The sequence below is a fragment of the Pogona vitticeps genome, chromosome 1, assembly GCF_051106095.1.
Source record: "Pogona vitticeps strain Pit_001003342236 chromosome 1, PviZW2.1, whole genome shotgun sequence".
Taxonomy (NCBI): domain Eukaryota; kingdom Metazoa; phylum Chordata; class Lepidosauria; order Squamata; family Agamidae; genus Pogona; species Pogona vitticeps.
The window spans coordinates 269,824,576-269,846,554 of record NC_135783.1 but is presented as its reverse complement, the minus strand read 5'-3'; the positions used below and the strand labels follow the sequence as shown (position 1 = coordinate 269,846,554).

At 37.8% G+C, this 21,979-nt stretch overlaps 1 protein-coding gene across 6 annotated transcripts in view; it reads left to right on the top strand.

The window, feature by feature from the left end:
- Positions 1–21,979, top strand: part of KIAA1549L (KIAA1549 like) — a 234,456-nt gene that overhangs the window by 176,073 nt on the left and 36,404 nt on the right. For all 6 annotated transcript variants that reach the window (XR_013540902.1, XR_012082440.2, XM_072985815.2 and 3 more), the window contains exon 16: positions 13,643–13,772. Coding sequence is in view for 4 of the 6 variants with exons in the window: in XM_072985815.2 (XP_072841916.2) it covers positions 13,643–13,772 (130 nt within the window). In the remaining 2 variants the exon portion in view is untranslated. The remainder of the gene's footprint in view (positions 1–13,642; positions 13,773–21,979) is intronic.

Here is a 21,979-nt window from a genome sequence, read left to right as displayed (position 1 = left end):
ATCTGACCAGAAAAATATAAAGAGAAAGTGGAAACAGTATACTGAAGACCTATACAGAAGACAGAAAACGATTACTCCTTTGAAAAGGATGATGATGAAGAGCCTGCAATTCTAGAAAGTGAAGTGAAAGTTGTTTTAAAATCACTAGGAAGAAATGAATAGGTGGTATACAGATAGAAATATTTCAAGCCATAGAGACTGAATCTGTCAAAATCCTGACAAGAATATGCCAACAAATATAGAAAATAAAACAATGGCCCACAGAGTAGAAATGCTCAATATACATTCCAATTCTCAAGAAAGGAGATGCCAAGGAATGCAATAATTATAGGACCATTGCTTTAATTTCTCATGCAAGCAAAGTGATGGTCAAGATGTTGGGAAAAAAGGTTGTTATATGGAGTGAGAAATGCTTGATGTTCAAGCTGGATTTTGAAAAGGACGAGGCGGTAAGCCTTTGAATGCATAGATTATGAGAAACTTTGGGTTGTTCTGAAAGAAATGCATGTGCCTCAGCACTTGATTATCCTGATGCATAACCTGTATCATGGACAAGATGCTACTCTGGAGACAAAGCTGATCCACACTTTTATCATTCACATCCATCACCATGTATGGGTGTGAAAGCTGGACAGTAAAGAAAGCTGATAGGAAAAAAAATAATTGATTTGGAATATGGTGCTGGAGGAGATCTTTGCGGAAACCTTGGACTGCCAGAAAGATGAACAAGTGGATCCTAAATCAAATCAAGCCTGAATGATCTTTGGAGGCAAAAAAAAAATGTTGGAACTGAGGCTGTCCTACTTTGGGCACATTATGAGTGGGCAGGATTCTTTGGGAAAGACAATAATGCTGGGAAAGGTTGGAGGCAGCAGGAAAAGAGGAAAACAAAACATGAGATGGACTGACTCCCTAAAGGAAGGTACAGGCCTGAGTCTTCAGGACATTTTTGACATTTTTCATTCATAGGGTTACCATCAATGGGAAGCAACTTGATGGAACATAAGAACAAAAACTGAAGAAGGGGCATGATGATTGTCCTTTAGAACAGGTTAGTATGCTAAGGTACGACATAACAAGAGAAGTTTTCCTGATATCTTTTATAGAGACAGTTCCAAAAAAGTGACCCTCTAAACCTTTGCTCTCATGTTTGATATACAGCTGTTAATATTAGTGATGGTTTATGATGACTGTTGGAAACTTTGTGATTTGTCTTTAATCTTCCTCAAGTCATTTGTTAGCTTTCTCAATCTTAATATGCTTACATAAATTTTATAGAGACAAGTAGATGTGTTGATGTTTTGTCATATTGTAATAAAACCAAGAGCCATTAACTTTTATGCTCACCATTGATTTTTATGTTGTGACTGTCTTTCATGGGCTTTTGATGGTAAGATAATCAAAAGAGTCCACTACATTAGAAGTTTGAAATGGTATAGCTATCATGAAGCTGGGCATCGTTTTCGCTCTGACCCAAACTGCCATGCGAACTCCTCAATTACATTTACTGTATATCATCAGCCAAAGACACACTAGTATCTAGGATTTCAGAATATGCTGTACTAACTCAAGTTAGCAGGAACTGAGATATGCCTGGGAAGTACAGGACTGAGGAAACAATATTTGTGTGCTACAGGCAAAAAACCCAGACATTCTAGTAGCAGAACAAAAACTTTAGAATAGTAGTTTTAGGCTCTTTTAGGCTATGTATCTCAAGAATTCTAATACATCTCTTGGTGGTCTGAATAAGACTTCCATTGACATGGGCAGCTGGCTATAAGTGCATTTGAGCATAAAATATACCTTGATCAATTCCTTGCTTTTGTTTTAATTTCTGCAGGCATTTGACACTGTTTTGCACTCAGGTCTTGCAGACCCTAGCTCATCAGTTCACTCTTATGTCCCATCGTATCTGGTGCAAGGACACCATCTCGAGACATTGTTATTGATAAGGGACATGTTTTGATGCATAGTATCTTTTTGGAGCTTTGCCTCAAAAACTACATCTTATTTTTCACTTTACTGCAGAGGCAAAAATCCTTGGCAACTGGGTACAGAGGACAGTCATAGGTCATGTTTTGCACTCACCCAAGAACATATAAGCATAGTAAAGTTTGGAACTTTGGCAGATGTGGGTGCTGATATTTTGTTGCTGCTATCCTCCAGAGGCTTCACAAAGTTCAATTTTTTCTTGCATAAATAAATAAATAAATAAATAAATAAATAAATAAATAAATAAATAAATAAATAAATAAATAAATAAATAAATAAATATTAAAAAGACCAGAAGTGCACTTTGGCTTTTAAAAATGGGAATTTGAGGATGTTAATTGCCGAGCTTCCAAACTCAGGCTTGAAAATCAATTCACTGATGTTTAAAATTCAAAAATACCATGGTAAAATTTGAATAAAATTCATTGATGTTTACTATTTGAATTGGGGAAACCGTTAGCTAAACCATGGTAGAAACTATGTTTGAAGTATATCCTTATCAAGAGGCTCCCCACCTCAGTCTTCCTCTCCCACATGTTCTATAGGCCACAGACCCTGTAGAAATTCCAGAAGCAATGCCCCTTTGCTGTCCTGGCAAAAGATCCAGAGAGTAGTTCAGAGATATGTGAAGTTGCAAGGTTGGGAATCACTTGTGTAGAGTTAGTTCATAAGGAGAGGCGTGTGGGTGCATTCTTTCATTGGAGAAGGAGCAGTGGACACATAGACATGGCACTAAATAATTTTTTAGCACAGACAATATGTGTCAATTGTTATTTTTAAAGCATCAGATAAATAATGATTTTTATTGTGCTGAATGGGAAAAATGACTTAAATACTAGCAAATTTATTTTAACATACTATTTTGAGGTCTGAGTAAATGATACAGGAGGAGGCCCTTTCTTTAGTTGTATTTTAACCCACTCTAAATCAACAGATCTGAAGGCATTGCACAATCAGCAAAGCCACATTAAAAGAATCTAATATAATTTAAATACTTTAAAGCAATTAAAAAAAATATTTAAAAGAAGCCAATTTAGGACAATTGAGTCAGAAAACTGCAAACTGTATAACTGAAGAGCAAGCCATGATTTCTCTAGTTGCTAAGTGCTCAGTTTTAACTTGGCACAAAAATAAAGGCACTGTTGACCCTTGTCAGGTTTCCAATTACAGTGCAGAGTTCCCAGAGTAAGAGTAGTTTTAGAGAACAAAGAAGAAGTAAGAGCGTTTATACTGTACATATTGTAGCATGAGAAGATTCAAATGTGGAAGATAGCAAGTGCTGAATAAACAGGTTTTATAGGGTGATTTAAGTCAGAGAAGGAAACTCCTTGATTAATATATTGGGTGCTGCTGCACGGGGGCTTTCAAACTCTGTACAGGTCTCTGGTAGAGCAAAAAAGAAGAAAATAAGCAAAGCGTCCTGCTTATATACCTCCCCATAGCGCTTCAAGCACTCTCTGGGTAGTTTACAAGTTAATTATGCAGGCTACACATTGCCCCCCCCCCCAGCGAGCTGGGTAGTCATTTTACTGACCTCCTCGGAAGGATAGAGGGCTGAGTCAACCTTGAACCGCCTACCTGGGATTGAACCCTGAGTCATGAGCACAGTTTTAACTGCAGTACAGCAGTTTAATCACTGTGCCACGAGGAGCAGGAGGAATTGTTACATTTGTACTTTAAGAGATAAAGATAACTTGTGAATTATACAGTGGCCTCTTTTATTAGCATAGACTGTTTTAGGAATATAAATGAAGGCACCACAAATTTCATATTAATATACCCTGTGGAGATGATGTACTGCTGAAATCATGTCTGGAAGGTTGGAAAGTATCAAAGGAGTAAGAAATTCTCACCATATATTTAACATGAAGTTTTAATATTGATCCAGTAAATTTTACTATCTACACTGAGATTTGCCTGCTTTTGCACAGTGTAGAAGGAGGACATGGAATATGTTTTCCAAGACAGAGTCTAGATATTTAGAATGATACTGGCATTAAATACATATTTCCAATGTTTCCTGAACAGATACCTTTGAGTTTAGCCAGTGAGATCAAATAATCAAATTAATTTAAAGTTGAGGTCGTTTTAAATTGGTAGTAAAGGATGGCATTGTATTCTGAGTACAAACTGAGGATTTTGGAAATAAAAAAATGGATAAGTAGGCACCAGCTGAAATCCAATAGCATAACTTAAGAAACTGGTGGTTTTTTGGAAAGGGAAAACTTCTGATTTATCTCTGGCAGTCCCAAAACCCCCTTAGGATGCCTTCTGGCATGGGGAAACCATTGGGGATTGGGGGGTGTTAGTTTTTAATTTCCCAGAATTGCTACCACTGGTAAAATCATTTTGATGGTGGTGATATTTTGAAATTGAAGATAGCTAGAATAAAGTTTATGAAGTTGAAGAGAATGTTGTGTAACAAACAGCTTCATATAGCTTTGAAAATGAGGGTGTTAAAGTGTTATATATGTTCAGCCCTCTAATATGGATATGAGGTTTGGACTTTTAAGAAGGAAGTGCTCAATAGAATAAATATTTTTGAATTGTGGACATGCCAGATTAGATAGTTTTGAATCCTGAATCTCGCGAAGAGTTCTATAGAAACATTACAGACCTCCGTTGGGGCGGGGGGAATCAGAAGCTGTGTTCCTCACTGCTGGCATATAGAGTATTTTAAAAGGATTTAAATTCAGCATGACCCAGAGGAATATCCTGCACCTTGTATAATCATCGCTATTTCTGAATAGCTTTCAATTTATTTGCCCCATATAAGATAGATAAACTGAATGTCCAAAAAGTACCTATTTCTCTTCCTTTTATTGAATGGGTATATGCAAGGAGATATGAGTATATGGTTGTATATCAACACTTAACTATAAAAGCCTAACACAAAGTTATAGAAATAAAAGTATAAAAACTTAATGAACTAAATGCAAATGTAAGTAATTGCTCTAATGGGAAGATTAGATAAATCTTAGAGCAAAGGGGGGGTATAAATCCAATAGATAATGGGAAGATTAGAGCAAACTTAAAATACTCCAAAAATTAATATGGCGCTTTAAAAAAAAGATTTAAAACCCTAAATGCTAAGAAGGTTTGAATATTGTTTGAATACTGGATCTATAAAAAGTGGTAGATATCAGACCTATATGCCTCACTTTCAAGTTGTAACAAAAAAAAATTCAGCTGTCAGAATATTATGTTAGAGTGAGCTTGTTCCGCCTGAGAGCAAGCCAATTGTGTTGATTGCTTATAGTAAATTATTCTCAAGCTGCACTTTTAAATGCACTTTCATTTTCAGGGCTACTTTGTCTATACCCCCTTAATTATTTTAATACACACTTTTAAACTTTTAAACCATGGCAGACACACAGAAGAATCCTTCACATCACATAGACTCATAGAATAAAGAATGAAGATGTACTTCATTGGATAAAAAAACAAAAATAAATACAGTTAATTATGAAGAAATGCAGATTCATATCATGGACACATAATTCATCATAACAAATACAGTATACTGCATATTTCATGGAAGGGAAGATTGAAAGTCAACATGGAAGTAGTAGAAGACTTAGATAAGTAACATCAGAGACTCAGTGGACCACTATCAGTAATCTAGATAGTGAGAGACCTCAATAGCTTCTCCAAAACAAAAAGGATCCCAGGGGAATCTTGGGAGTTATTGAAAATTATTAATTTTCTAAAAAGTGCCATGACAGATAATGTAATCAGCCTTACTTTCCTTAAGTTGCGCTGCTGGATTTCAGCCACAGAAATTGAAAATGACTCCTACCACCTTGTACCCACATATGCCACATTTGGAGAATCAATGGCCTTCATTATGTTGTTTGACTCCCAACTCCCATTAGCCCTAGTTGGCACTGCTAATCATCAGTGATTTTGTGTCACCAGGAACATCTGAAGTAAAATTAAAGAAGACTGTAGATCTTGATGGGTCATGTCATGTCATATCATGTCATCTTATATTAACCTATCCTGTCTTATCTAATCGTGGAATGAAAAACTTCCTCATGGAATGTCAAAGATGTTACAACAGAATAAGTTCTGTGTTCAACTTGGATAAACCATCTAGCAATGGCTGAAATTCTTTTGCTTTGTTACTCATGTAGAAAGCAAAAGGTATAACATTCAGTTGTTCCTAGCCAGCAATTGACAAGTCACCACTGGGATTCCTGGGGGCATTCCTGTGTCCCATCTATGTATGTCAGGTGCCGGCATGATGAAACCCCCATTTGGTTTCCCTACTATGCAACACCTGTAGGTACATTTCTTGTTCTGCTTTCTTTGGTATATAAGAATATCAACTGGAGAAATAGTCACCAAAATCATTATCAAGCATACTTTTACAAATCCATGATTTTGTAAAACAATACTCTAAAAGTATTTACAAATTGCCAGCACTAATAATTCTGGTTGTACAAGAACCATTTCTCCACCCTTTGCCATCCTCAGAGTGTTCTCCGTCATATATTTGTTGCTATAAAATGCTGCTGTTGTGTTCTCTGCCAACAGTGACTAACCTATGCTTGTGCTAGTTGTTAATGCTGACATTTCCTATCTCATTAGCGAATCTTCCTTAAATCAGCTAATTGGCAATCTCTGGAGAATTACACAAAGCCTACTCATTATATGCTCTGTTTTTAATTTTCCCTCCCCCACTTCCCCTTAATGGTTTCACAATTAGGTCAAGGATGTGAATCTGGTACAACAATCTGAAAACAACATAATTATTTGAGTGTAGAAGAATGTTGTCAGTCGCACCCTGCTGTACCTGATCTTCAACAGAGTTGGGAGGGACTTGATGCCCGTCGTCGTTCCTTGCAAAAGGGAGGCAAGAGATAGCGGGCTGCTTTACTGTGCATTTTGAGAACAACTTGAGTCTGCTTCTCAGGAAGCTCGGCCACTCTAGAACTAACCTACTTTGTCTCTGGTGCCTATTCTGTAGCTCCAAAGGATTTGTGGGCACCTGCTCCCTCTAAGAAGACTCTGGACCATTCCTCTGACTTCCTAGCTTCGTTGTTTGTTTAAAGTGATTTTTGATACCCTTTTCTTGGAATATATAAAGGGAAAAGTACAAGCTGTTTTGCTTATTGGAGGATTTGGGATGGGAGTTTGCAAAACTGCTCTAGAGCTCACTTGGCTCAATCCCTGGATTAACTGTTTCCTGGTGAAACTTGTTATCCTCTACCTTGATCTCCCATCCTTCGCTAAGCCCAGTAATTTCTTTTATGCTCCTCTCCTTATTGCAGTAAGAAATGGAGCACTGGGCATACTTTTAAGCAAGAATGCCAAACGATATGTTACAAATTGTTGCCGTTAGAAACCTTCATGACCGAGCAGTCATATTTGAAAGGGAAATCTCTGTTCACTTCCTGATAGCCCTTTAGTAAACAAAGAAAGCTAATGGGAAGTTTGAAAGTCTACTGTGCCAAGCAGAAATTTTCAACACTTAAGCAATACTTTTAGTTCTAAGCTACAAGATCTGTAACATGTAGTTCAGTCTTTGGACTGGTTCCATTTTTAGACTGCTCCCTCTGTTGTCAGTGGAGATTTTGCCTGAGGAGTAGGTTGAGCTGTGGGGGCAAAATACACAGTCTGGTTTTATTATTTCATTGCAAGGTACTTTGTTTCAATGTGCTTATGATGGAATGTCTAGCTCCTGTTTATATGCTGTGTTAGTTTCATTTCACAATGACTAGTCACTGCCTAGCCCCTGTTCTTGTCTTCTGCAGCATCTGAATCACACTTAAAGAAATGAAAAGACATATACCGTAATGCTCTGTCAGATTTAAAACTCAGACCTTCTCAAGAGAGTAGGTTTTCATAGGCCATCCTATATTTTAGAAATAAAGAAAAGTTTATAGGCATTTAAAAGAACTTCTTATGGAAAACTCATAATTTTTAAAAAAGTTCTACCATTCTCTCTCTTGGAATTACAATAATATGCATACAAATAAGTTGCATGCATTTTGCTAATGCGGGCTACACACTACACAGTTTTCCGCTTCCCAGCCCATCCTCCCCAAAGTTTTTATACCAATTCATTTTGTCTTGTATACTGAGGAAAATTGCCAAATAGAAGCAAGTGATTGACCTTTATACCAAGCTGTTGTATTTGCCTTTCTTGCCTCTTCTTGCACTGAAAGTCACAATAATCTCATTCTGCCTAAATTGGAATTCTCTTTGTCTAATGATGTTTGCTGACCTTTTTTTCATCTTAAAAAGAGATATTACTATATGAAACCATTTATGTCATCCTTGCCAAAGGCCACACACAAATATTATCTGCCACTATTGGATGTTCTTAGCAGAGTTTTACACAAACACCAGTTGTGTAGGAAAGAGACACCCACATTAAAAACAAACAACAGAGGGCCATGATCTCTGAATTATATTTAAATCTCTGCTTTGTACCAAGACATTACAAAGTATATAACAAGGTATTAAGTCTTCATATCAAAGTAAGGGTTGCTATTTTTATGCTTAGACATAATTAGGACTTTTCAGAAGTTGCATGGCAGGAACATAATGCTTGTTCCTATGCACATTGTATCATTTTAGACTCTCACATCAGATGTTCTAGGCATATACCTCAACCTTTATGGGTAAAGCAAGTTTACAATCAGAACAGAAAAAAACGTAGGTGTCATGGGCCACAAGTGTTTCCTTTCTACCCAACAACCATAAAGTGGATTTGAGTCTTGATTTTAAAAATCAGTAGAAATTAAAAACCACCAAGCAAAAAAGAACAACAAAAATTGTTGTGGTCCTGAAGAAGAATACAGTTCATTTCATACACTTAGTATTTGTATATAGCAGCTTTTTCATAGGATTCATTTTCTTGCTGACCCTCAAGAAAATGGTTTTGGCCATATGAATGCCTCCAACACTGGAAAAATTTAGATAATCACCTGACATGTGTGCTTTGATTGTATTCCTGCATTGAGCAGGGGGTTGGACTTGACGGCCTTATAGGCCCCTTCCAAATTTACTTTTCTGATTCTAAAGGAATACCACACAAAGATCAGAAAAGCATCACACAGCCTCTGCTTTCAGGAATGCCAGATTCCTTAAATATTGTTGTTTTAGAAGAATGAGAAATTTTCTTGGCTCAGGATGTGGGTTCCTGGTTATGAGGTCTGTTTCTGTAATCCGAAGTGCTTGGGGTTGTTGTGTCTTCTTCTTTGATGTTAGAGTTGGGATCCAGTGAGAAGAAAAATCTGAGCTAGGCAAAAGTGGCTTTTTTAGCAGGTCATATTGGCCAGATTTGGATGTGGATGAAGAATCTGAATGTTGGGCCTTGTCACATGAAGTGTAAAATGGTTTGATTATTGTTGGCATAATTTGTTTATTGTTTAGTCGTTAAGTGTGTCCGACTCTTCGTGACCCCATGGACCAGAACACGCCAGGCCCTCCTGTCTTCCACTGCCTCCCGGAGTTTGGCCAAATTCATGTTGGTAGCTTCGATGACACTGTCCAACCATCTCATCCTCTGTCATCCTCCTTCTCCTCTTGCCTTCACACTTTCCCAACATCAGGGTCTTTTCCAGGGAGTCTTCTCTTCTCATGAGATCGTCAAAGTATTGGAGCCTCAGCTTCAGGATCTGTCCTTCCAGTGAGCACTCAGGGTTGATTTCCTTTAGAATGGATAGGTTTGTTCTCCATGCAGTCCAGGCGACTCCAGCACCACAATTCAAAAGCATCAATTCTTCAGCATTATATTGATGTTTTAATACTGGATATTGGTAATTGATCTGTGGGTATAGTTAAAGTTTGTTTATACTTTGTTGTATCTTTAAATGAACTATTAATTATTGAGCTATCAGTTATTGCTAGTATACGTTATGGCTTTTTACTTATTTCAGCTGTTTTGTTATTCTAACTTAATTGTGTGTCATGCAATCCATTTTGAGTGCAATGTCTCAGCAGGAGATAAGCTGTAGTAGAAATCTATGTTAGCAGGAGATATAGCACAGTAGAAGCCTGCAGTTCCCAATTTAGCTCTTGAGGACTGATGGATCCTCAAGAGTTGGAAGGGTTTGTAGGGGAAAGCCCCACTACATAAGCAGTGTCCCACTTGTATGATGTTGGATGGGACCCAAAGTATTACTGGAGAATGTCATGTATAAATAAACATACTGTGTTTTATGGCAGAACAATGGCAAACCTCACTTTACAGTTTTTCAGTGGTATCTGTTGACGGTTCACTTGTAGTAACTGGAGCTTGATAGTTTCATTATCATGGCATGTACAGTAAGCATTTTAGACAGCCCTTTTCCCGCTATTCTAGCTGGTTTGTTTGCTTTAGGCCTGGGACTTTTGTTTCTTTTGGAATGCAATTCCTAGAATTTGCCAAGAATTCCCCAGGCAGAATATCTGGGAGCTGCAGTCTGGAAACAGCAGCTTAAACAGGAACTTTTCTCATCATGTAGCCTTCTGTTGCCATTATACTGGAACGTCAAGAAGAAGGACACTGCTCTTATTGGTGCCTGAGTTTGGTGCAAGGGTTTATAGGAGCCTCAAGGGAATATGAAATGGATAGTACATTGACAGGCTCCCTCTATAGAGCCTTAGCAACGAGACTCCCATCCAATGTTCCTTTCATGGACCTTTGCACCACTCCCAGGCATCACTAGTTTTCTTCTTCTTGAAATGGTGACGGATTCCTAAATGGAGGTGAGAAAAGCTCCTCTTTCAACTACTGTTTTTTTGGCTTGTTGCTGCCAGGATTCTCTTTGGGGGAATTCCTGGTGAATTCTGGGACTTGCAATGCAAAAGAAACAAAAAGTCCCATGCTTAATTTGCTTTTAATATTTTTCAACTCATTAAAACAGAATAAGAATGGTTATACATAATTATAGCTGAGTGGAACAGTCAGGGATTGATATTCTGTCATAAGCATGCTACTAAGTCTACATTTTTTTAATAAACGGATTATCCTAATATTACCTAGGTCTGCACTGTGGCCTTCATTGATGTTCAGTTTTGTATGTTGCTTGTACAGCCCCTATCTAAACTTGGGTTTAGTTTAACTATCCATTTGAGATCTTGTTTCCACTTAGACTTCTTGGTCAGAACAGGTCTACAAGAACTATAAATACCTGCAGGAGTTTCTCCTCTAGAGTTTAGTTCCTGAACCAGAATTCTGGGGAAGGAATAACATGGGAGTATGAGTGCTGTGGGCACCTCACCCTGCAAGGTAAGGCTGCCAGTGCCCCAGCTCCACAAAGTCAACTCACATAATCTCCATAATACAGCCCAATAACCTAAATGACCAGTGGAGCAAAGGGCTCAAGAAATAAAGCCAAGCCATAAGGTGCAAGGGTAGGAACTTTCGCTCTAAAAGAACATCTGACATCTCTCTACAAATATAAAGTATGAGACTGCAATGCGCCAGGAAACAAGAGAGGAAATAAATTGGTTCCACGGTGCACCCAGCCATAACATTACTGATAGGAAGAAATGAATCGGTAATATTAAAAGAAATGGGAACATTCACTCTGGTACATATAACACGTGACTGTGATTCAGTAGAACAGAGGTATGGAATGTATACTTAGAACTGGGGAACATTCTCAGTCACTTGGACTGGAGCATCTAGGATGAAACCTCACTTCTAAATTGGGGATCTCCGTGTAATTGTTTTTCTTTAAGGTGATGATTAATACATAGCAAAAAGCGTGCTGCTTATATACTGCCCCATAGGGCTTGAAGCACTCTCTGGGCGGTTTCCAAGTTAATTATGCAGGCTACACATTGTTCCACCCTCCGCACACACACACAAGAAGGGTACTCATTTTACCGAGCTCGGAAAGATAGAAGACTGAGTTAACCTTGAGCCGGCTACCTGGGACTGAACCCCAGGTCGTGAGCACAGTTTTGGCTGCAGTACAGCGGTTTAACCACTGCACCACAAGGCTCTTAACAGACACATGTAAACAAACAAACAAAAAATGGGTAGCACATTTTCTCCTTGCAAAGCCAGTTAACTTTTCTGTGTGTGATTCACTTTCATTTACCTGATGCTTTGTCTCTGGGTCCAGGACACCTTTGTCAATGTCCTTTCCTCACACTTGGTGAACTCATTCTCACACGTGATAATAGCTTCCTCTCATAGTTTGATGGTATTTTCTGCATCCTAGATATGAATAAGAATGATCTTGATTCTTGCTATTTTAATACAGACTAGTTACCAGTTATGGATTAAAAACAACACACATTTACATACTGGATCAAACCAAATGTCTATAAATTATCGCACTTTGTTGACAAGGTTTAGGGAAAACTCTCAAGCATCTCACAAAAATGGTATGGTGGAAGATAGATCCTCTGCACTGTTAAGCCTTGCCAAATTATATCACTTAATACTACCTTTTGCTTCTACTTTTATTGATTTTCTCTGTGGTTAAAGGCCTATCTCCAGAGGTGATCTAGCACATTTTCAGAAACTGTGAAAGGGTAGCATGTGCAACCAGTTGCGCAGTGGTGTTGTTTAGTACAACTTCACAGACCATGGATTTTCATGCTGCTAGCATTATGTGGATTTAGGTCTATTACTAATTTGCATTGTAGTATAAATGTATGTAGAATGTATTTGTCATATGCCATCTAGACACTGTAGCCTTCTACGATATATGATACAATAGTCACGATGTACTCATTTTAGCTTCCAGTCAAAATTCAGGCTTAATTTCTTTGGATCCAATATGGGAAAAATTTATGGGGACCAGTTTTTTAAAGTTCTTTATTATATGAAACTGTGTGACGTTACTTTTATTGGTAGCATAGTACTTAATAAGCACTTTCTGTAATACAGTGCCCATACTGTATATAGAGCATACAGTATTTTAAAAGCATATTGAAGATTTTGATGTGTTTATAGAGTGCTAGTGTTTTTGTTTACTAATTTTACATATCTTTTTAAATAGCTTGCCAGTTTAGAATTTTAGGGATCATGTGTTAGTCTTTCTCTTTTGGTGATTCAGACATTATTCCGGTGATACAGTTGCTTCAGGCTAGAATTCTGAAGAAGGATGGGACTTTATGTATAGTGAGATAATTTACTGTATATGAAATATTGTCCCTATGGTTTGGGTGGTTCTGAAGTAGACTGGCAAATGCACCGTTGTCAGGGGTTATAATGAACAAAGAAGTTATTGATATATTGTTGTTGACATCTAAAAACTTTCACAAGCTTTCACAAAAGTAAAAACATTTCTGTATCTGATTAATTCAAGGTGGATAAAATTAATTTTTTTTTAAAAAATAAAATTGATTTAAATAAAAATGACTTTTAAATTTAAATAGTAAAAAAATTGGAGTTTTAAAAATTCAAATCATGCTTAAAATCATTTTGATTTAAATCAAATCCATCCTAGTATAATTCATTGTCTAGTTAAATTCTACTCCTTTGTTTACAGGTACTTCACATCCGCCAATTCATCGAAACAACCAAATTGTAATTTCAGTAGTTACCTTGTTGCATTTTTATTTATATGAATGTGCATCTAGATAAGTCAAATTTTTATGTTAAAAAGAATAAATATGAAATGTAATTTTTTCACAGATCATAGGAATTCTATTGAGTATTCCCTTATGTATTGAATATTTTGTCGTTTTACAGGCAACAGATGAAGAACTCTGTTTATCGAAGCAGGCAGTCTTTAAATAGTCCTAGCCCAGGAGAAACTGAAATGGATCTTCTAGTCACACGAGAGAGACAAAGGCGTGGAATCCGCAACAGTGGCTATGATGTAAGTGTATTGAAATTCTATTAACTGACCAAATGTCATTGGTAATAAGCTATCTCAGAAGAATAAACAGTAAACCAGCCCTAGCAAAATAATATTATTTTATGGGAAAGTGCACTTAGAGCTGTTGTGTTCTTAAAGGCGTTCAGAGGTAGCTTTATCAGTCTCTGATGGAGCCAGTTGTATGCATTTTTTAGGTTTTATTTTTGGTATAATCAGTTGAATTAATCCATTAGAAGGAACAGGAAAGTTGCCAGAATCAGATAAGAATAATACTAGTTTATCTGATTCTGTGATGCATTAACAGAAGTATAGTCTCCAATCCTGTGAAGTACCAGCCCCCCTCTATCCAGCACTGGTTAGGCCTCATCTAGAGTATTGTGTCCAGTTCTGGGCACCACCCTTTAAGAAGGATGCCAACAAACTGGAGCAAGTTGAGAGGAGGGCAGCAAAAGATGATCAGCGGATTGGAAAGACTAAAAGAACTGGACATGTTTAGCCTCAAGAAAAGGAGACTGAGAGGAGATGTGATGTCACTTCTCAAATACTTGAAAGGTAGTCATACAGGGGAGGGGCAGGATCTGTTCTCTGTTGATTGTTCCAGAGTTCAGGACACATAAAAATGTTCTTGAGCTACAAAAAAACAGATTTAGGTTGAATATCAGAAAAGTACTTCTTAACTGTTAGAGCAGTACAACAATGGAACCAGTTACCTTGAAGGAGGTGATTGCTCCAACATTAGAGGAATTCCTGCATTGAGCAGGGGTTGGACTCGATGGCCTTATAGGTTCCTTCCAACTAAATTATTCTATGATTCTAATTCATGTTATTTATTTCTTTAAGACATTGCATTATGTGACAAAAATAAAACAAAAAGGTGTGATTAAGAGATTTTTATTTTTCAGTATGAGTTTTCATTGATTATAATCCACTTCTTGAGATATGTGAAGCATAGTTAGGCCACAGGTTTATATACACAAAATACATAGTAGAGTAGGGGTAACCAAGTGAGAAAAAGAAATTGAAAATTAGAATGATAATTGGCTTTCAAATGACATGGGCATTATTAACATTAGTAACAACTAGTCACACAATGCTGATTACATAGACATCCTGTTATTAGCAATCAGTTGTTCTTTAGGAAGTGTGCTACAATTAGAGCTATGTTAAAGGAAAAGACATTTTTATTATAGTTACTCCCAAGACTGTGAATGAATCCAGAGTATTGGTGTATCCAGTGAACTAGAACTTCTTGGTCCTTGTTTAATCCTTTTGATGCACACTGCTCTCTGTAAATATAGATCATTTTGGTCCATTCTCTCTTTCCCCCCTATCAAAATTTCCTTTGCAATACCTTTTTTCCTTTAACAGTTGCTTTGAGATCTGTAACAGAGTTTCTTGGGAGGTTGATGTGTTCTGAAACTAGCTTTTGTGTGTTGCAATTTCTGATGTGTAGTTTCTGCGCATTTATGCTCTTGTGCCCCATTACTCCTATATGCAGTGCTCCTCTCATTCTTGTCAAAGAATAGTGCAGGTGAATAAGTAAACAAGTCTCTAACTTGTGGGCAATGTTGTTGGGGTCCATAATGGTGTTGTCAGACTAGATGCGGATACATAGTTGTCATCTGAGTTTGGAAGGATTTCTTGTCTCCTTTTCTGTATAATAAGTTGTATGTCAATGGCTATTTAAAAGGGGAGGGGGATGCTCTCTGTAAGTGAAGTGAGTTGGTCATCCAAAGTCTGGATGAGGAAAATGCTATTGTCTAGAATTGGCTGTAGATCATTGATGGTACCTCTGGGTGGTCTTGGTTGAGAGTTGTAGGTGCCATCTCTTTCGGGTCTGCCTTGTAGTAGGTTGTTTCTGGGTACTCATCTTGTCCTGTCATTTTGTTTTTTCATCCCATTGAACAGGTATAGTAGGTTAAGAAATGCTTCCTATAAATGCATGTGTTTTGCATCTCTGCCTTACAGATGTGAGCAGATGTGGTCATAATTAGAGGGCTTGTCTGTAGATAACTGATGTTGTTGTGTGTTTTAGGTGGAAGCTGGAAGCATTTAACTGTGCATAATGATTGCTGTGTTTTTTATATAATGAGATTCTTATATTCTACTCTGTAGTAGCATGATTGTGTCAAGAAAGTGTACCTGTTATGTAGTTGGTCTAGATTCAGGTTAATAGTAAAGCAAAACTTACTGAAATTCTTGTGGAATTTTTCAAAGGGTTCTCTTCCATGAGCAAGATTACAAAGATGTCATCAGCGCATGTCAGAGAGAGGAGAGGGCTTATGGCTGAGAACCTGAAGAAATGTTGTTCATGTTGGCCAAGAATATGCTTATGTACTGTGGCTTCAGTATATATGATGCCACATATGTGTTCATGGCCATGCTGTCAATCTGGAGGTGCATGATATTGTCAAAGATGAAGTAATTGTATGTGAGTACAAAGTCACAGAGTTTAGCAGTTACCGTAGATGTGCTGCAGCCTCCTTCAGAATGGTATTCTTGATTATTTCAATCTATCCTTGTGTGGCATAGTATCATTGAAAAATGATGTGAATGACTATAATTTCCTCAGGAAATGAGTTGGTTACTTAAGTAGCTAGGCATATTGATGAACTAGGATACTATCTGGAACCCTGCTTTGTGTCAGAGGACTGTGAGGGAGAATTGGCCAGTATTATGCTGGATTTAGGCTGTTAGGTGATGTTCTGCAGTAGCCAGGATAGACCCTTGTTCTTCCTGAATTAAAAAAAAACAATATGCAAATATTTGTGATTATTATACACATTTCATTATTCATTAATTGTTCCAATATTCTAGGTGCAAAATTCTGCAAGATCAGAGAGCGAAAGTTTGAGAATATGAGAATATGGCATGGAGAATGATAATGACTTTGTCGGAAAATAAAATATAATCATAGAAGGCAATGTATAGAATCTTATTTTATTTCCAGTTACTCCCATTGCTACAGGTTTAGAGTGCCAGAAGCACCAGAACATGAAGTCCAGTGAGCTGCACAGATTGCAGAGTGACTAGTCTCAGAGGGACTAAAATGTCCTTTTTTAGATGCAAACCACATCTAAAAACCGCAGAAGCCTCTGTGCTTCAGGGTTAGAAGACCTGCAGTCGTAAGATCAAATCCATGCAACAGAGTGAGCCCCCATTGGTTGTCCCAGCTCCTGCCAACCTAGCGGTTCGAAAAGATGCAAAATGCAAGTAGATAAATGGGTACCACCACGGTGGGAAGGTAATGGCATTCCGTGTCTAGTCGCGCTGGCCACGTGACCACAGATGATTGCTTTTGGACAAAGGCTAGCTCTATGGGTTGGAAACAGAGATGACCACCGCCCCCTAAAGTCAGACACAACTGGGCAAATTGTCAAGGGGAACCATTACCATTAACTTAAAATCTGTTACTTGGTTAAGTTTTACCATGATCACAGAGTATTTTAATTAATGCACGACATTGGCATATGATATCATGGCGTGGTGGCAAAACAAATACATTTAAGCACCAGCATTCTATTGTTTACTATTTTAAGCAGCAAAGTATTTTGTTTTGATAGTGGAAAAATCAGGCTTGTATATATGCTCCACCCTCAGCTGCTTTTTTCCTGTTAGCTTGTAGAAGGATTTGGGGACAAAAGTAGGCATGAGCACAGAGCAATGTCACAACCAAAGTGGACTGTCTTCCAGGGACTTTGAAAACAGTGACTGTGTAAATATATCAAAGGCATAATTTAAGGCAGTTATAATAAACAGTCTCCATTCCATTTCTTGAAGTCAGTCGCACAAGCCTAAAACTTAAAGATGAGGTTATATCCTTATAAAAGTAAGAGCATTTGTCCACTTCCTTGGGACATGAGCAATATTTACGTATGCAAGAAGTGCCTTTGGTAATCAGAACAAGACCTTTTTAAGATATATATTTTAGTTATTATAGTCATTGTGCCTATGATGTAATAAATAACCTAGCTGCCCACTGAAGTATAGTGTGCTCTTTTTCTGTGGCATTTGACAAAGTGAAGAAAACTGTGAAGCATCAAAAGATATCCTGAAGAGTACATTTGAGAAAACATTGTCCCTGTTTTGACACTGCCTGTCAAAAAGCATAAATCATAGATATGCCAAGTAACTAGCGTTGGGAGCTTCTGTGCTTCTATGTGTTTCATTGTAGCAGAAATTTAAGGGAAGAGCCTGACTGAAATCTGCTTTTATGTAGACTTTACTTTAAAAAAAAGAGTATGTATTGCAGGCGAGAACATGGCTTTTAGCAAAGTTTGTTTAACTAGGTATTTGTCAAGAGTTGGCTTTTCTGTTACCTATGTACATTTCCTTTGACTCCTTTTTTTCCTTTTTCCTTTTGTTTTTTTCTTAGAAGGTAGGCTGTTAAACAGGTTTGTGTGTTACTGTTTTATTTTTACTGTTTATTTTTATTTAATTTCTACCCCACTCTTCAGTGTGTGATCTTTCCCTCCTCAGAGCAACCCTTGTAGATTAGACTGAAAGATAGTCACTGGTCCAAGACACCCCCCTTACTTTCCTGACTAGGCAAATATCTGAATCCAGAACAAAAATATATTGTTGTTGAACAAGGTTGAGGTGAACAAGGTTGAGCCTTGTGGCACAGTGGTTAAACTGCTGTACTGCAGCCAAAACTGTGCTCACGACCTGGGGTTCAATCCCAGGTAGCTGGCTCAAGGTTGACTCAGCCTTCTAACCTTCTGAGGTTGGTAAAATGAGTACCCAGCTTGCTGGGGGGGGGGGATGTGTAGCCTGCATAATTAACTTGTAAACTGCCCAGAGAATGCTTGAAGCGGTATGGGGAAGTATATAAGCAGCATGCTTTGTTTTTTCACTTTATATGTATATAAAATGTCACCAATCTGATCTGACATGATAGTGCACGGACCAGCTGTCAGTCCTCTTGCCTCTGTTACAATCCATGTGTCAAAGTAGGGCTTTTGAGCATATATTTTCTGCTGATATCTTGTGTTGCATATAATAATTTCATAGAATCATAGAATAATTGAGTTAGAAGGGGCCTATAAGGCTATTGAATCCAATCCCCTACTCTGTGCAGGAATGCAAATCTAAGCAGATCTGACAGAAAATTGTCCAATTTTCTCTTGAATGCCTCTAGCATTGGAATGTTCATCGCCTTCTGAGATAACTGGTTCCATTGTCATATTGCTCTAAGAGTTATGAAATATTTTCTGGTATTTAACCTAAAATTGGCTCCCTGTAGCTTGAACTATTATTACATGTCCTGTGCTCTTGGATGATCAAAAACAGATCCTGCCCCTCCTCTATATGACTACCTCTCAAACTGCTTTGGGTCATTTTAAGGAGAAAGGTGGGGTAAAATATTTTAAATAAATAATAGATATGTGTTTGAAAAGTGCTATCATCTGAGGGGAGCCTCAACCTTCTTTTCTCAAGGCTAAACATGTCCAGTTTTTTCAGTCTTTCCTCATAGGGCTTGGTTTCCAGCCCCCTGATCATCCTTGTCGCCCTTTAATAACTTCCAAACGTTGAGCAGTGCAGAGACAAAAAAAATGAAACATTTTCCCCTTCACCACCAGAACTGTATTTACAAAATATGCATGCATATATACACCTCCTCAGAACTGGCAGTGCAGAAATAGCAATCACAGTCCAGTACAGCCCAATACTCCAAGATGCTGACTGACAAAGTGACATGCTGCTTCTCCATGAATATCCCAACAACATAGGTTTGTTAACTGCCTATCTGTATACCAGTGTATGATGCAACACTTACTCAGCAAATTGAGTACTGCACATGTGCAGGCATGTTACCTGTTCTGGCTAGATGCCAACTAGAATTACTCAGTGTTTCTTCCTTTGCTTAGTCCTTCTCCCATAATTCAGACAGACAATTCCATATTTTTCTGTCATATGTTAACACCCTCCTCTCAACTTGCTCCAGTTTGTAGGCATCTTTCTTGAAGTGTGGTGTCCTGAACTGGACACTGTATTCAAGATGAGGCCTAAGCAGTGCCGAATAGAGGGGAACTTGTACCTTGCGGGATTTAGAAATTATACTTCTCTTAATGCAGCCTAAGATAGCATTTGCCTTTTTTGGAACCACATCACACTGTTTGCTCATATTCAGCTTGTGATCTGTGACAATTCCAGGATCCTTATTGCTTATAGCATTAATGAGCCAGGTATCCTCCATCTTGTAACTGTACATTTGGTTTCCCCCCAGGTGTAGAACTTTGCACTTAACGCTATTAAATTTCATTCTGTTATTTTCAGCCCAATGCTCAAGCCTCAAGAACTTTTCGAGTTCTGTTCTAGTGTAGTAGCTATTCCACCCAATTTTGTACCATATGCAAATTTATTATTTTATTTATTTATTTATTTAATTTATACCCCACCCATCTGGTCTTCTGACCACTCTGATATGTATTCCCTGCACTCCCTCAGATACATATTCCCTGCACTCCCTCATCCAAGTCATGTTGAAGAGCACCGGGCCCTGAACTGAGCCTTGGGATACCCCACTTGTCTCCTTTTCCTAGTTTAAGAAGGAGCCATTGATAAGCAATCTCTGAGTATGATTTTGTAACTGTGTATTCACCTTACAATTGTTCTACCCAGCCCACACTTGCTTGCTAATCAGAATATCATGGGGCACTTTGACAAAAGCTATGCTGAAGTCAAGATATACTATGTCTACAGCATTTCCTCTGGCTATCAGGGAGATTACCCAATCAAAAAATGAGATTAGTCTGGTAGGATTTGTCCTTGACCAATCTGTGTTGGCTTCTGGTTATTACTACATTGTTTTCTAGGCACTTGCATAGTGACTGCTTAATAATCTGCTCCAGAATTTTCCCGGGGATTGATGTCAGGCTGACCAAACTGTAGTTGCCTTTTTGAAGACAATGTTAGCGCTCCTCCAATCACCCGGCACTTCACCCATCCTCCCATTATGGCCTCCTTAGATACTCCAATCCATTTATTTTGATATTCTAATCCATTTACTGTCAGTTTTCACATTTATCTGAACACTTATTAATGCTATATTATGTAGACTTGAGTTATTTTTTTCCTAGATGTTTAATTATAATGTTAGATTTTGGTTGGATTTTACAACTAATTTCATATTCTTTGGTTTATTTTTAATATTATTTGGCTTGGCCGTTATTGGCTTGGTTTTGGTATGATGCTGTTGGCCACTTTGGGTTTCATTTCTAAAAGGAAAAGTAAGATACAAGCTTAAAAGGGAGAAAAATCATGCTAAGTTTCGGGAGGGGGAATCAGGCTGTGTGGTTTAGAAAATTGTTGGCAAAGCATCTTTTAATGCTCAGGAAAAGAAACTGATTCATCTGCCTAATTGCAGTTTTTGTAATTCAGTACTTGTGACATCTTTACATCCAGTATTTAGCCTCCTAACATATATAAAGCAGGAGATCTTACCATATGTTTGTAACATACTTAATATAATTCATTAAATATATGTATTGTCCTGTAATTGTTAAGCAATTGTTAATAACTGGCTCAAATAGGAATTATTTTCCCTATTCTATGTAAATTTCAATAGGAAAGGGATGGTCTTAATATTAAACTAATTGTTATTAGCCTAGAATTATTAGCTTACATTTTCCCTGATTATGATGCAGAAGTGTTGCAATAATTGAAGCAGTGAGTAAAAATGATGTGTCAGACAGTCTTGTTCAGAGACCTTGATTTATGGGGATTATGAAAACAAACAAGGGTCTAGACTTGTGGGCCAGGGTGAAATGCAGCTGGGCAAATGGTTTGGCCCATTGCCAGTGTAAAGATGAATACTGATGCAGGAAGTTGTGGCAAAGACCAAGACGAGACAACTGCAGTCACGAATTGATCAGATGATGGGATGATTTCCTTCTTATGACTGTAAAAGATGGGGCAGGGTTGGAGAAGTGGAAAGGCTGCCACATATTGTGAATGTTATAGGCATTTGTCTCTTAGTCACTTTGCAAGGCTATTGTGACAAGGTTCCAACACAAGGCATAAGCAGTTTTTTGTTTTCTATTTGCAGAATAAGAAAAGATGGTAAAGGGGGCCAGGATGATAATTTCATAGTTTCAGATACTATGGGTAGGCATGGAAAGCTGACAGATTTTGTAAACAAAATGTAGCCGTGGTTGAAACTCACATATAGCCACTACACAGACCTTGAAACATAAACAGATATT